Raw genomic sequence first — 16,556 nt, forward strand, 5'->3', positions numbered from 1 at the left:
AGATTTAAAAAATAGAGTACAGCATGCTTATAAACACCCATACCATGTGTCAAAGACAAGACATGCAGTTTTGGTGTTCCAAATACATAAATATTACAAACTGATTTTACATACATATAAAGCATATTCAATTATGGGTGAAATAGTGCCCCGTCCTCATTAAGGAAAGCTCCTAATGCTTATAGAAATGTAATTAAACAGCATACAATTAAATATATGTGAAATAGTTGAAATGTACAACTGTAGTACATCTTTTTTTTTTATTATTTGATTATTGAATACATATTTTTTTGTCTTTGACCTACACTCACCCTCCACTTGACGCAAATTTCTAATCAGCCAATCACATGGCAGCAGCTCAATGCATTTAGGCATGCAGACATGGTCAAGATGACCCACTGCAGTTCAAACTGAGAATCAGAATGGGGAAGAAAGGTGATTTAAGTGACTGAACGTGGCATAGTTGTTGGTGCCAGACGGACTGGTATGAGTATTTTAGAAACTGCTGATCTACTGGGATTTTCACAAACAACCATCTCTAGGGTTTACAGAGAGTGGTCTAAAAAAGAGAAAATATCCAGTGAGTGGCAGTTCTGTGGGTGCAAATGCCTTGTTGATGCCAGAGGAGAATGGCCAGACTGGTTCCTGCTAATAGCAAGGCAACAGTAACTCAAACAACCACTCAATGCAACCAAGGTATGCAGAAGAGCATATCTGCACGCACAACACATCGAACCTTGAGGCGGATGGGCTACAGCAGCAGAAGAACACACCAGATTCCACTCATGTCAGCCAAGAACAGGAAAATGAGGCTACAATTCGCACAGGCTCACCAACAATGGACAATAGAAGATTGGAAAAATGTTGCCTGGTCTGATGAGTCTTGATTTCTGCTGCCACATTCAGATGGTAGGGTCAGAATTTGGTGTCAACAACACGAAAGCATGAATCCATCCTGCCTTGTATCAACGGTTCAGGCTGGTGGTGTAATGATGTGGGGGATATTTTCTTGGCTCACTTTGGGCCCATTAGTACCAATTGAGCATTGTCAACACCACAGCCTACCTGAATATTGTTGTTGATCATGTCCATCCCTTTATGACCACCGTGTATCCATCTTCTGATGACTACTTCCAGCAGGATAATGTGTCATAAAGCCAGAATCATCTCAGACTGGTTTCTTGAACATGACATTGAGTTCACTGAACTCAAATGGCCTCCACAATCACCAGATTTCAATCCAATAGAGCACCTTTGGGATGTGGTGGAACGGGAGATTTGCATCATGGATGTGCAGCCAACAAATCTGCAGCAACTGCATAATGCTATCATGTCAATATGGACCAAATCTCTGAGTAATATTTCCAGTACCTTGTTGAATCTATGCCATAAAGGATTTAGGCAGTTCTGAAGGCAAAAGGGAGTCCAACCCAGTTCTAGTAAGTTTACTTAATAAAGTGGCCGGTGAGTGTAAAATGCCATTCACTGTGAATTGTGCTGGTGTTTCAGTTTTACTTACTGGAGCTCCAGAATGAACTTTCGGTGAAATTGTATTGTCATTTAGTAGGGTTGAATGATGCTGCAAAAATCTGACAGTGCAATATTTAGTTTTTCTGCTGTATAGCTCTATTTAGAAAAAATTCTTTCCTTAGATTGATTAGGACTATTTGGTAGGGGAGCGACTCATGCATAAAATCATAGATAAATGAAATAGAGCAAATGATGGAAATGAAATAAACTTCTTTTCAGGGGAGTCTAACAGTATTCAGGAACAGAAATTGAATATTCAAATTTAAAATAACTGTGTTGTCTTCATTGTATAAATAATTCATTAAAATACACCTTTAGTAAAGTTCTAACTGCTATTATTTGTTGTGCCTGAATACTTTAAACTCAGAAGCATGCACAAATTATCAAATTTCACTCCATTATTACACTACAGCGACTCCACAAATCTCATGTTTTCTGAACTCTTGCTCTCAGTCAACTGTATTCCAACATATAAACTCAACACAAACATGCTTGCAGCACATTAGATTGCTGTTGTTTGACCTGTGTTCCAGTGCACTCAGTAGTGTGCAGGTCCCAGATGGCGGAGAGGAGGTGGGTGGGCAGAGAGCTGCTGGGAGCAGGAGAACAGTGTTCTGGGGCTTCCTGGAGGAGAGATCTCCTCATCTGAACTCAAGAACGCTCCTGCTGAAGTTCTGCTGGAACAAACAGTATACAATCTAAAACATGCCATACTGAGGTCAAGTAGCAATAGAAAAGTTTTAATTCTTGAGTAAAATGATTTAATTTTTCAGTTTGTTGGCACATCCAGCAGAGGGCAGCCAGAAACCAATGAAAGAACAGAAGAACAGCTCTCAGCCATTTAGATTCTTGTCCATAACAATATTTAGGCCCCATCAACAGTTTTTTTTTTGTAATTAAAAATGGGGGTTTTAACCAAGAGCACATGTACACCGTGAAGACTTCTATTTGATGTTTGTGTTTACATCTAGAAGATGTTCATCTGCGACACATCTATTGGACGTCTCCTATCAGATGTTAAATAGACATTTGTATTTAGGATGTTTTAATTAAAACAGACCTTTTAAAAACGCCACTCCTATTTTATACACAGATGTTTTCCAGACTAAATGCTCTACAAATATATTTTATTTTCATATGTGTGGTAATTGTAGAATACTCGTATTATCAAATAATGTGTAATATTGTTAATCGACATGCAAAAAATGACCACAAGGCCTATTATTTACGAAACTAATAATAAACGTCAGTAGCCTAAATATAAATTTAGCAAACTAGCTACTCAAATTAGTTGACTGACAAGTTTTTGTCCACGTAGGATATATCTAATAGCTGCAAGAATATAAGACGTCACATTAAACAGCGTCAAAGCCGTATTCTTTACATTTAAATAAAAATGTTTAAATGTTTTGACGTTTCTAACACATCGTTCAATGATGCCGTTTTTAGGAGTTTGTCTTACCCTTGGCGGCTGGTCGCAGCTCTGTCCCGCTGGCGGCGGTTCTTGAACCAGTTACTGACTTGTGTAGCTGTCAGTCCGGTGGCTGCAGCCAAATCTCGTTTTTCTCGCGGCGAGGGATACGGCTTTCTGCAGTACCACTCTCTCAGCACACTTCGAGACTTTTCCTGCCAGTAAAAAAATAAAATACACAAAAGCTTTTGCTATATCACTTCCAAGAGGACTATTTCGAGTCTCGAAATTCAAGACAACATCAGGTAGGCCTAACTTAAATCTGTGGTTCAGGGGCCTATGCAGCATTCAATGGCCGTAGCTTACTGTTTCTTTTACAGTCGCTGCAGGACCCATTTTTAAAAAAAACTTTTCCAAATTTTCTTCATACAGTTCTTACACGCTTTCAATTTGGGACGAGTAAATATCACATTCAAAATGGACTAAAACGACCAAACATGTTTTAATTTAGGCCTACTAATTCCTATTACTCTTATAAAAAAGCTTTCCAAACAAACACAATCCGTCTTTCACAAAACAACGTCTAAACTCTAGGTATTATTACACAAATTTCTTGATGATAATGTAAGTTTAGCATGTACTAGGCCTACCGTAAAGGTCTTTTCTACGGCCCCTACCATGACAAAATTGTTCTTCTTAGATGATGCAGAAGTGTTCATAAAAAATAATTGTTTATTACATTTTTGAGATTTAGACCACATTTAAATAATGGTACTGTATTAATATAGCAAATGTAATTCAGTCTTGTATTTTGAATGGTTTAAACATTTTAACTAAACTTTTTGGAAAAAACAGTAAATGTGCATTTCATAGTGTGAATACACAAAATTGGTGAAGAAAAATGTATTTCAAAAAAAGAAAATGCAAAGAAATGACAAGTAATAGTTATTAATTATTACAATTAATATAATATTTATAAACCATCCAATAAACTTTGTATTATTTATAAACGTTTTTAAAAAGTACATATAGGTTTAAGTGAGAACATAATTAATGTGACTGATACACATTTTCAGATCATAAAAGATTTTGAAGTCATTAAAGGATTGTTGACCCAAAACTGCAAATTTTGTCATCATTTAACCAATTGTTTCAAACAAAGTTTCTTCCTTCCATTGACCAAAAAATAAGTTATTTAAAAAAAGCAGGAAACCTGTAAACATTGAATTGCAAAATAAGTTTTTCCACTATAGAAGTTAATGGTTACAGGTTTCAAGCTTTCTTCAAAATATCTTTAGTAGGCATGGGTCGATAACCGCGGTTTGGAAAAGTCAAGGTTTTAAAAACTGTCAAAATTTTCTGCAATACCGTTCCTAAGGCATGTGTACTACTTTTTTTATTTACTTTTTTGCTTTTTAGGACAACAGTATCTCCAGCAGAAAAGATATCCAAAGATGTTGTTTTAAATTGTAAAGCAAAATCTGTTTTTGAAATAAACGAAGACAGCAGAGGTCAGTAATTCTTTTGAATTATTTAGCATGACATGTTTACTGTTCCAAAATATTTCTCAAAATAAATATATTGAGTTTTTTTACACAGACATTTAAAAACAATATATTTTAAAGCAGTGATCACAATACTGTGAAACTGTGGTATTTTTATCCAAGGTTATCATACTGTCAGAATCTTGTACTGGCCCATGCCTAATCTTTAGTCATCGACAGTAAACTCATAAAGGTTTGGAACCTCTTGAGGGGCAGTAAATAGTAAATTGGGTTAACAATCTCTTTAAGGCTTTTTTACTAATAAAGCACAATTCACAGCTTGCATGGGTGTCAAAACCTATTCCTGAAAATTGACCTCCAACCCTAAACACACAATTAGTTATGGTCTTTAGGCTCAAATGGAACATCCATGCAAATTTGCTGAAGCTAAACTTCGTTGGACATTTACCCTCCAGGAGCACGATTGTCCACCTGGACTGGTGGCCTAGCCCATAGACTACTCACTTTGTGAAGAGTTATGAAGTAAACTTATGTGCTAAACAAACTTAAACACCTTGAAGCAGTAGCTGGTCTCCTCTCCATCCCAGATGGTGCGAGGAAGAGGGAACTTTCGGCGTATGCGATACTTTCCCACAGCCCCAAGAGGGCGGCCCCGCTGCAGTTCAGCCTCCATGTAGTGAGCCCGGAGCCACAGCTGCTGGAGGAGAGGGTGACTGCGCGGGGAAAACACGTTACCCTCTAACAAGGCATACAGCTCTGTAAAACGGCAGTGGTGGAAGGCGACCGCAGCACGTGCTTTCAACACACTCTCCTGACTCTGGCCAAAACCCATATACATGTTGGATGATGTGGAGATTGAAGGTAAAGAGCATAAGAATGAAGACAAGCGATCCATGCTTCCACTTTGCAGAAGAACCTCACAAACACACGCCACCTGCTCAGGTGAGAAGCCTATCGCCATCTCTGGACCAAAGATCCTGAAAGGTCCCACAAAATTATGAGGAATTGTTGTCTGAGAAAGTTCTAAAATCAAATCAAGTTATAATCACAGCAAGCTTACAAAAGTCCACTGGAGGATCCCAAAAGAGAACGGAGACCTGCTTCAAATCCAGTATTTGACTCCACTTGGCGGCAAGCTTCTCAAGAATACATCTGCAGAAGAAGTGTGCGAAACCGAAGAACCTTCTGATGGGAATGCAGTGTAGAAACTCTCAGGTGATGGAGATCTCACAATAGTCCTTTTTGTTCTCTGGTGACGTGTTAGCCAATAAGTGCAGTCGATGAGTGTATCAGTTGTTTTTTTTTTAGCTGGTTTTACCTTCTCTGGCCACAAAGACCCGCCCTGACAACTTGGTACATGCAGGTAATCGGAGAGCATAGGGGTTAAAAAAACAGACAGGCACCAGCACACACACATACACAGACCTCTCAGACTGTGTTGTTTGTATTTGTATCAATTACCTGGGGAAGATGTCAGGTGGACAAAGGGGTGTATTTAAATATGAAGGCAATCTTATTTCCTAATCAAATCAGGGTTCCAGCATTTGTTAGACAATTTGGTTAAAGATGGCATGGCTGAAATGTATACAGTATATTTATGCATGTAATGATGTGAAAGAGAACCACGGGTGGTTTGTAGTTGGTGGGGTAAAACAGTGTTACAAACATTTGAGACAAAGAACATGTAGATAGCATTATATATGTTTATTACATATCAAAAAATGGAATATAAAAAAATAAAATAACAATAAGGTACAAAACACACCCCTATAAAAAGAGATGCTGTTTACAATTAGGATGAAATCTCCCTTTACTAAATGAAATGATTAAAAAAAAAAAAAAACGTCTTTGGTTTGATCAGCTGCATAATTTTTCGGGGTTTTTTACGTGAACGTGAAGCAAAAGTATTAAAAAGTGAACAGAACAAACATATATAATTCGGATGACTAAAATACATGTGCATTAACATAGTAATCATTACATTCTGGAAGAGTAATAGCAATACTCAGGGATAAACACAAACATACATGCACGCACACAGTCATTCCCTTACTTTCCAAAAAGTCATTGTCCAGGTGCTTGAAAGAAAGAAAAAATAACTTTGGCAAGTCAATGGAACAATTCAAATGTATATACACGTGTAAAATACAAACACTTTCATAAAAATCTATGAAACGTAGATGCTGCTACACAAAGAAAACTCTTGTGTTATATCACAAAATGGAGTGTAAACCTAAACTACAAAATGTTAAAGATTATCATAGAATGACCCCGAAATGATTGATAGATGCATAAAATATTGTTCAACTAACTGAAACAGACGTACAAAGGTATAATTAAGGCTACTCTGCACGTAAAGATATCAAAATCTCACAGGCCTATCATTCCACAAAAGCCTTAAATGTGTGGTTGAATGGTTTTAAAAATAGCACCAGATTTTAGGGTCAGGGGGAAGAAAGGAGTAAATGCTTCATGAATAAAAACGATAAAATGTGCAAAATATACAGAGATGTACTCCGCATTAAACAAATTAGCCTGATGGTGATAATGACCTGTGTTGAAAAAGTCACACTTTTTTGAAGCTTGGAATCACCTTGACTAAATTGCATTTGATTAAAAATAAAGGGTAGGTAAAGGCATTTTCTGTGGTTATGTAGGAATTCCACAGTTAAATATATAACAGAAGTGATAAACAGGACAATTAGAACAAGACAAAAACAAGGAGAAACATTTCACTGTATCAGTACATAGTGAGTTTGTAGTGTAAGAAGTGGCTGTTTTCAACAGTAAACAAATCTTAAGAGTTCAGTTTTCATGTGGAACAGTTGCATAGACGATTCAGTACTTCAATTCCCTTTAAATGCAAGAACCTACATACAGTCTCATGTTAAAGGTTTGGAATGTCCATGAGTGGAAAACCAACATAATGCTGCGTTCACACCAGACGCGGAACGCGCGTCAAGCGTGAGTGATTTACATGTTAAGTCAATGCAAACGCGTAAATAGACATCCTGCGGCGCGATACGCGCGAATGGCGCGGGGTGAATTGAGCGTTTTGCGCGTTTGATGTGCTTAACAAGCGTTTCGCGCGAATGTCTCGATTTCGAAAATCTTAACTTTAGCGTACATTCGCGCCGCGTTAACCAATCAGAAGCATGCTCTTGTGGGGGCGTGATTGTGTGGTAGAACCTGTTGTCGGTGTTCCTAGGGAAATCCTCCAGCCTTCACCGACAACAGTTCATCAAACTGGGCTTGGCTCAGTCAGAAGCACCACTGAAAGCCTCCGTCATCCAGGTTAAGTTTCTGGAGGAGTTTATGAGCTCACAGAGCTGGATGCACCTCTGAAAGAATGTAGTGGACTCAGACACGACCCTAAACGTATCGACGCTGTTTTTCAGTCTTCATAAAGCACATAAACACTGTTATTTTCTTCATAAAATCCATGTTAGCCATTTAGCTATGAAGCTAGAGTCTTCGGGCAGACAGAAGCCCTGCCAATCATGCAAATCCGCGTCTGTTCTGATGTGAATTTGACACGCGAATGAAGCGGGGTTTGACGCGCGTATGAAGCGAGTATACTCAAATGTTGACGCGGCTATTTACGCGTGAATATCGCGATTTATCCGCGCGTTCCGCATCTGGTGTGAACACAGCATCATGTTTCCAAGTACGTTTTTGATTTTACCAAAATGTACAAGGGTTCCATTGTCAGCATCACCATCAAGAACATACTGCAAGATTATGTATACATTGACTAAAAGAAACAACAGAAATAGTATGAGTGCTTCACGACATGTTCTAAGCGTAATGTTCAAATTCCAGGCACCTTGCCATCTTGAAATCTGACACTTGCTTAATATGTTTAGAGAAACTATTAAAACAGCACCTGAACCATGCAGGCAGTGATGATCTAGTACATCCAATGCAGTCACATTTAAAGGTTAATTTGTCAACAAGTCTCGTCTTCCACTGAGTATTATGAGTTTAATGAATCATACGTTTTGATTTTACTCTCCCAGTGCAGTGTAGGGTCCTGTTGGTGCATTCAGGGACCTTTAAAAGGCACTTAAACAGGACAGCTGACGTTTGTACTCATTTCAGACTCGAGTCAACAAATTTCACACAAAAGATAACTGTTCTGAGATCAGTATAAACATGTATGTACCTCTAGGTTTCTCTCATTAGGTCTCTAGAAGGTAAACCTAATATTCCTATTTATTCTTAAAAGATAAAAGCACTGTTTAGAGTCCTTGAATCTAAAGAAGACAAGTAACAAAAATGTAAGGCACAAAAGAAGGCATTCCCACATGCTCTTCTATCCCAACTAAAACAATCTAGATTGCCTTTGAAATACGAGTGCCTTCTTACCACTCAGGGAGTCATGTAAGCCCTTCTAAAATGCATCAAGCTCTGTTTCTTATCAAAAAACAAGGTTAACTTGCACACACACAAACTTAGATTCCTAAAAGCGAAAATTGTGTGCACAAATTTCTTCAGCAAAATGTTTCCTCAGTTTTTTCCTCTACAACAATTACACCCGCTATTTTTAATTTTGCTGAAAGCATTGATTTCACAACCGAATTTAAAATCTAAGAAAGGTTTGCATTATCAACTTAATGCTAAACAACTGCAGCATTAACATTTGAAGTGAGGAAAGACTCAACTTCTGGGACATAATTGAATGCAATTCATTCATGCAGAGATTTAATACTTGTTGCACATGGCCTCAACAGGCTGGCAGCTATAATCCCAGGTCATCATCCACAGGGACAGACTGCAGTTGTGTAAGAATTTTTGAATCCCCATCCATGTCGTCATCCAGATGAGAATCTCTCTCCATATCCTCACCCGGAGAAGGAGTGCCCAACAGGAGAGACTCTCCTCCTGGCAGGCCCAACAAAGCAGGGTCCTCAGGAAGTTCCCCTTTCCCACGCATGTCAAACAATGTCAGACTGGCGGAGGAGGACAGTGGGACAGGACTCCAGGCTGGCTGGGAAAGGTGGTGCCCAGTTACCACTCCACTACAGATTGGACTGAGTGATAACATGCTATCAGGGCTAAGGGCCTGCTGGGATTGTAGGATGCTTGTAGGCGTTGGAGTGCTGGAAGAGTCTGGGGTGTTAGGAGAGGCCCCTGGGGTTGTATTGGCAGTGGTCCCTGGTTCAGGGCTGCAATAAAGTGCAGAGGAGCCAACAAACGCCAAAGGAGATGATTGTAGTGAATTGGAGGTTTGAGCAATAAGTGGAGGTGCTGGTTGATTCTCAAGTGAATGTACAGTAGAGATTTGTGAATCAAGGTTACTGTTGCTTGAGACTGAATTGTCTGGGACGGACTTGACAGGCATGCTGGCAAACTGAATGCCAGCTGGGATAGTGAGTATAAGTTTGCCGTTTTGAACACTTAGGATGGGGCTGCTCCCGATGCCACCCGCTAACAGGATATTGCCTGGAGACAAACAGAATAAAGATCTAATTTAAGACAAAACAACACAAGAACAATTTTCCACTTCTGGTTAATTTGTATGGCCTACCTGGAGAGGCAGTTGGAAGCTTAATCACTCCAGAGTTGAGAAGTTGAACACCTGGAATGGTTCCGGTAGGGACACTCTGAGGAGGCCCTATCGGGCTCAAGCGTATTGGTCCCTGGGCAACACTTAAACCTGTTCCAGCTCCAGATGTTAGAATCTGGAAAGCACCTCCATGGGACGGAATGGATAGAGATGGAGTTGCTGGGACCACCTGAGGAAAGGAGAAGGTTCCAGTTGTTCCCGTAATGGATGATACGGGCATAAGTTGAGGCAGTGACAGGGGGACCATTTGGCTTGAGTCTTTGGTTTGAGATATGGGTACAACTTGAGTTGGGGAAGAGATGGGTATGACTTGTGTCCCTAAAGAGGTCTGTATCTGTGGAAGAGAGGCTAAAGTAGATTCGTTTCCTAGCTGAGGTGTTAGTACTTGTGTAACTTGTCCATCAGCAATCTGTGGGAGTGTTAAAGCACTGCTGGTGTTTAATGTAACTGAGCCATTCTGAGGCTGTGCTTGAGCAAGTCTTGGACCCATGTGAAAAGTCTGTGTCGGAAACTGGGGAATGGAGACTTGGGATAACTGGGGGTTGACTGGGGAGACTGGAACAAGCTGAGGGCGGGATGATACAGTGGTCCCAGATGGAGGCTGCATCAATTGAGATACTGGAACACCCTGTATTGATGGTACCACCTGGGGTAAAGACAGCACCTGTGGGCTAGAAAAAGAGCTGCAAGTTGACGACAGAGGTTCAGCCTTTCCTAATACAACAATTTCCGGTGGCTGTGTGGGCTGTAGTGGAACTACAGGACTTGAGATGACTGAACTCACAGAGCCAGGTATCGATGCAGATATACTATTTGGGGCCAGAATTCCTGAAGAAAGAGATGTAGAAGAGATGACAGAAGTGGAGATGGTAGGCAAGGAGATAGAGTTTGCAGGCACTGGGTGAGTATTATCTGTATTCTTTAAGGCCTCTGGAAGACTGATGAAATCCAGTGGAGAAACATTGCTACTGGTTGATTTTGTGTCCTCGCTAAGAGATAGAGGTATTGTGCTGGTTAGACTGGCTTGTGGATTTAGAACCACAGTAGTCAGGCTGCCTTGGGCCTCCAAATCACTAATGCCCCGTTCATCTTTGGAGATTACTTGAGCCCCATTAAGTAGCAATGGCGCATTAGCTGTAACAGGACTGAGTGTGACTGTGTGGCCATCGCTCAGTGTCAACCCATTAATGATGACCCCAGTTCCTGCCCCTGAGAGAATAGGGCTCCCATTGAGCAGCAGTGGATGAGGGCTTGTAAGGAATCCCCCAGGGCTGTTGAGAACAAGTTGACCAGTACCACAAGGAGCACCAGGGACAGATATGAGGGAAGCATTGGAGCTGCCCGTCTCTTGAGCAGCAGGTTTGTCAGTAATATCCTCCAGATCACCCTTGCTGGCTTCATCTTCTGTGCTGTGGTTCCCATCAGATTCACTAAAAAAAGACAGAAACATTACATTTAGTTAAATGGTGAAAAAGCTTTTATTGCCTAGCATCAATTCTTAGTCCTCATTTTTTTGCTTGTTATTTGGGCAGAAATCTCAAGACCAGGGGTGTCCAAACTCGGTCCAGGAAGGCCAGTGTCCTGCTGATTTTATCTCCAATTTGCTTCAACACACCTGCAAGGATGTTTCTAGAGAGCCTTATAAGAGCTTGATTAGCTGGCCCAGGTGTGTCTGATTGAGGTTGGAACTAAACTTTGCAGGACACCAGCCCTCCAGGACCCAGTTTGGACATCCCTGCTCTAGACCACTGCCAATTTGCTGTGCATACTGCCACTGATACACATCTAACGTGTAGACCTGCAAGACAAACTAAAAACAGTGTTCAGTGTTACTTTTTAACAAAAACTCAAGTAATTTTTGTTACTTAAAGGAACGTCAAAATTAGTTTGGAAATTTCACAACTCCCTTGCTTGAGCCTCTGACCTTTTTCTTTCTCCAGGGACTGTGCCCTTTTATCTGAGGGGTTTATTGTAATTCGTTTTACTAATTATAAATCAATATATGTACATTTAAGGGTGCTTTCACACCTACACTTTTGTTTCGGAACGTGTCTCGATTGCCCAGTTAGTGCGGAAGCGCCAAAGTAATCACTCCGAGATTGCTTAAATGAGGTGGTCTCGGCTCGATTGAAACGAACCCTGGAGCGGTTCGATTACAGTGGGAAAGCGATCCGATCCGAGCGCGGTTATATCACAGTGTTTTATGGATATGTAATAGGCATACGGCTATATGAAGAGAGATTTATGAGTATGGCGGGAAGTTTCGCGAGTCTCCGGATGCCCGCAAAAGAGTGATGATCTCCCGGTAATCTCGCGTCTCCCTCCCGGTCCTCAAATAGGCTTCGTCACGCACCCTTCGCACCCCTCCCCACCGCATCTCTCCTCAGACACATCGCGCGCGCGCACCCTGACAATCACCATAAAACCGCCACCTCTCCTGACAGCTGAGCGGGACGCTGCAAAATAAACCCTGACACTCTGACCAATATGAGGAGAGTTTACTCGCACGTGACTTGTTTTAGCTCTTTTGGTCCCATTAGAAACTTTGCAATGTGAAAGCGAACCGCTCCAAGAGCAAAGAGCAACAAAGTAACACTTGTAATCTCTGTTTCGGAACAACTGAATCGATTCACAGGTGTGAAAGCACCCTAAGTTAATATTTTGTCTGCGATTTGTGGACAACTTTCCCTTACAATAAGATAAACATTTCTTGTTTAGCTACTCCGAACCAGCCATTTCTGCATGCGATGGGACTCTAAAGAGGACTCTACCATTCTAATATGGTGGTTACCAGAATGAAGTGTACAAGTAAAGTCTACCTGCGTAGCAATTCTAGCTGACCTCTATCACTTTAGTACACTATGATTGGCAGATCGGCTAAATTACATTCCTTCGTCAGTTGACTTCTTTACAGTGTGATGGTGAGAAAAGATTAACGAAAGACCCAAAGCAAATATTGTTAATTGGTCTCGCTAATATCCATCAAATGATGACATGAAATGTTGGCTAAGGTTTAGCCAAGGCAATATATCTTGGGCACATAGGCTAGCTAATGAAGAGAAGACAGCTGAATAGTGAAAGTATGCACCTCTTTTGTCTAATGATTTATTCTGAACATATTATGTTAGGCTACTTAACACTAAAAACAAGGACAACATATGCTAATTGTTTCTTAGTCTGTTCTTGTGATAAAATTTGTGAATTCTAAAGCAGACCATGCAGGATGTTTCTGTTGAAACTTGAAATGAAATTAACATAAGGGTGAGGGAATAAACAAAATGTTTTGTTAAAGAGATGGTTCTTCCTAAAATGTAAATTCTGTCATCATAACCACTCCTCCTATTCCGAACCGCTTTCAGTTTCTTTATTTTCTTGAACAAACAAAATAGGAATATATTTCGATCCATGTTGTCTGTCAGTAGCCACTGACTTTTATAGTATTTTTCTTCTTACTATTGAAGTCAGTGTCCATTCTTCATTTTTTTTCAACAGAATGGTTTGGAACTACTTAAGGGTGAGTATATTGTAATTTTCCGTGTGTGAATTATCCTTCAATATATTTATTTTTTTTAAATAAATGAGAAAAAGTGTTATTTTTTCCACTTCCCTTAAAATATCTCTGCACATACCTGATTCCTAGCCATATTGACCTAGAAAATAGCAACTTTTCATTTTTAGTCTTAGTACACTGTTACTCCATAAGTTTTAAGCTTTTAATAGTTTTATTCATTTTTAGTGAGATGCTAACAGTGTAATTTAATGATTTATGCCAAGCTAATCTAAAAGTGCTCCCGCCAGACCATGACATCGGCTGAGTGGATTCAAAAATAGTAAAACTCAACAATTTAACTCTAGGTGACGTAAAATGTGTTCCTTTAAACACCATTTATACTTCTGGCTCAAGGGTACACAGTTGTTATGATGCAGTCTCTGTGTAGTGGTATACCAGGATGCGCACATCCTGGTATACCAGAAACACAAAAGCATAAAATGCTTACAATACCAATCGTACATATGCTAAACTATTCACCCAATGCAGAAGAATAATCTGATCTTTTGTTAACTTAAAGGAAATGTATAAGACGAATGTAAGAAAATAGTCATTGTTAAAATTACTATTAAATAGTTTATTAGCACACAACAAAATTGCTAAAATTCAACTGAGCAGGGATAATAGGAAAACCATTTAACAACAGTTCTAACAATTAATGTAAGTTCCTCAATGATACTGAAGTAACTGTACCACATGCCATAATATATTTACATTTTTAACATGCCTACCAGTCGCCATATGTACGTCTGCATGCTCTTAAATGTGCAGCAACAAATAACAGAAAAAGAGAACATATTTACACATTTTCATCTTTGTTATAAACACCTACTGTAAACAGGAACTATACAGCAATTTATTGCAATTAATTATATAACACAATGAAAATATTGTGAATATGCTTTTGTGCAAAATGTGTGTGCTTTTAGGAAATAACCCTGCTTCAGAGATTATAATAGTTTCTATTGGTGTTAACTTATAACGAATTCTAATTATTGATAAATTATTAATTCATGCTTCATAGACCAAATCAAAGCCAGCCTCAAGAGTGATTAGCTTAAGTCTTGCAAATCTGCAAAATTAACAATATCAATAGCACTAACGATTTCATCATTACCAAGGTGGTGAAAAGAATTGTGAAAATGAAGGTAAAGTTGGTTTTATATTCGCACATTCGTTCAGTGACAGCTTCATATAGTTTATTATAGTACTTTGAATGTTCAGGCTGAAATCACATGCTTGACTTTAAAACAACATTGGCACTATTAAATTGACTGTAAACAATGTTGTTTTTTGGTTGTTGGCTGCTAATATGGTTTCAATAATAATTTGCAATGACAACTTTTCTGAAATTATATTATTAAGGGGAAAGTCTAAATGTGCGAATATAAAATCAACTTTACCTCAATAGATTGAAACCGTGACCACAAGCAGAGGGCATCACAATGTTTTAAATTGTATTGAACTCGTTCACAGATTAGTTGTGGTTTACTTCCAGTACTCTGTGGGTCCAGTTTAAGTAGCCCACCCTTAAATCACATACATACTTATGTTTAATTCACTATTCTCTCTGCCTTGAGATTTACAGGCCATGGACACAGAAAGATACTGTGGTGCAGGATTTCAGGAAACTCGAGCCACTCCTGGCGCCCCTATCTCACATTTCACAACAAAGCAACATGCTTTCAGTCTGTTTTCCGAGACCTCCTTGTCATTTACACTTTATCAATAAGTGTGCTATCAAGACAAACATCCCATCTTCACAACCTGCATCAGCCATTTGTTTATAAACAAACGCAAAGTTTCCATGTGCACAGCTTAAATATTTATTAAATACAACTCTGCCTTTATCTGTTGCACACTGGAAAAGTCCTTGAGGTAAAATGAGAATGTTAGCTTTATTCTATTCAGATGTCAAGATGACGGGTTGTCCTAATGTAAACCTCGCACACAGGAGAGGTTTGTTTACCGCTTTCCTCTCTCGGTTTGGCTCAAGAATGTTTCTTTTGGGCCTGAAAGACGTGAACTCCCAATTAAACACGCTTACCTTTTGCTGTTGGTACCGGACGGGGTCCGGTCCCTCTGTCGGCGATTCTTAAACCAGTTGCTCACTTGAGTTAAAGAAAGTCCGGTAACTTTGGCCAAATTCTTCTTCTCGGCCGGAGTGGGATACCTGTTGATCTTGTAACATTCCTTCAGAGCGTTGCGCGACTTCTCTTTGAAGCAGTACACCGTCTCCTCTCCGTCCCAAATGGTTTTGGGCAAAGGAAACTTTTTGCGCAGCCGATATTTATCCACGGCGCCCAAACTGCGACCCCGGGACCTCTCAGCCTCCTTGTATCGCGCCTTCAAGTAGAGGTCTTGCAGGAACCCATGGTTACTCGGGTGGAAGTCATGACTGTCCAGGATGGCGTACAACTCTTTGAATTCGTCCCGGTGGAAAGCGACCAGAGCCTGGGCCTTCAGCAGGGTCTCGTTGCCACGTAGCAGGTCGGCCGAAGGAGGGATGGTGGCGAGAAATCTCCACAGGCGATCCACATTGCCCGCTTGCAGGAGCGCTTCGCACAGACACGCGACTTGATCGGTGGAAAAACTGAGCGCCGAGTTCTGGAAGCTCTGCAACAGTTGTTCCGAAACTTCGTCCGGGTCCGTCTCCTCTTTCACTTTGGCTTCATTTTGCGCGCTCTCCTTTGGGCCGTTTTCAGTTTGTTCTGTGGACTCCAAAGACAAGGAAGCCATTTTTATTTTAACTTTTTTCCTTCAAGTTCCTCCTCCCTCCCCTTCGGTGTCTCTCTCCCATTCTCCCGTAGGCGAGTGAGCGCTGCAGCAGAGAGACGCGTCACGCCCCTGCGTTTCGTCAACCTCCCCCATCTACATCCACCAGCACACACACGCACTCACACTACAGGCCTGCTGCTTCAGTACCATTGTGCAATACTCTTTTTTTCCATAGCACATTTGTTTCACATTGGAAAATAAACAATAAACACA

The 16,556-nt window shown here is 40.2% G+C and overlaps 2 protein-coding genes across 2 annotated transcripts; both read right to left on the minus strand.

Moving 5' to 3' along the window:
• Positions 1 to 2,011: 2,011 nt before the first annotated feature.
• six9 (SIX homeobox 9) lies at positions 2,012 to 5,436 on the minus strand. Its single transcript, NM_001130608.1, is given in 3 exon segments — positions 2,012 to 2,204; positions 2,993 to 3,156; positions 5,000 to 5,436. Coding segments are annotated over 3 exon segments (708 nt in total). The 5' UTR covers positions 5,408 to 5,436; the 3' UTR covers positions 2,012 to 2,068.
• Positions 5,437 to 8,028: 2,592 nt separating this feature from the next.
• On the minus strand, positions 8,029 to 16,392 carry six5 (SIX homeobox 5). The gene is given in 3 exon segments (NM_131720.2): positions 8,029 to 9,891; positions 9,977 to 11,445; positions 15,613 to 16,392. Coding segments are annotated over 3 exon segments (2,865 nt in total). The 5' UTR covers positions 16,305 to 16,392; the 3' UTR covers positions 8,029 to 9,187.
• Between the last annotated feature and the right edge of the window lie 164 nt (positions 16,393 to 16,556).

This window comes from Danio rerio, chromosome 18 (genome assembly GCF_052040795.2).
Source record: "Danio rerio strain M-AB ecotype USA chromosome 18, GRCz13ab, whole genome shotgun sequence".
NCBI classification, from domain to species: Eukaryota; Metazoa; Chordata; class Actinopteri; order Cypriniformes; family Danionidae; genus Danio; species Danio rerio.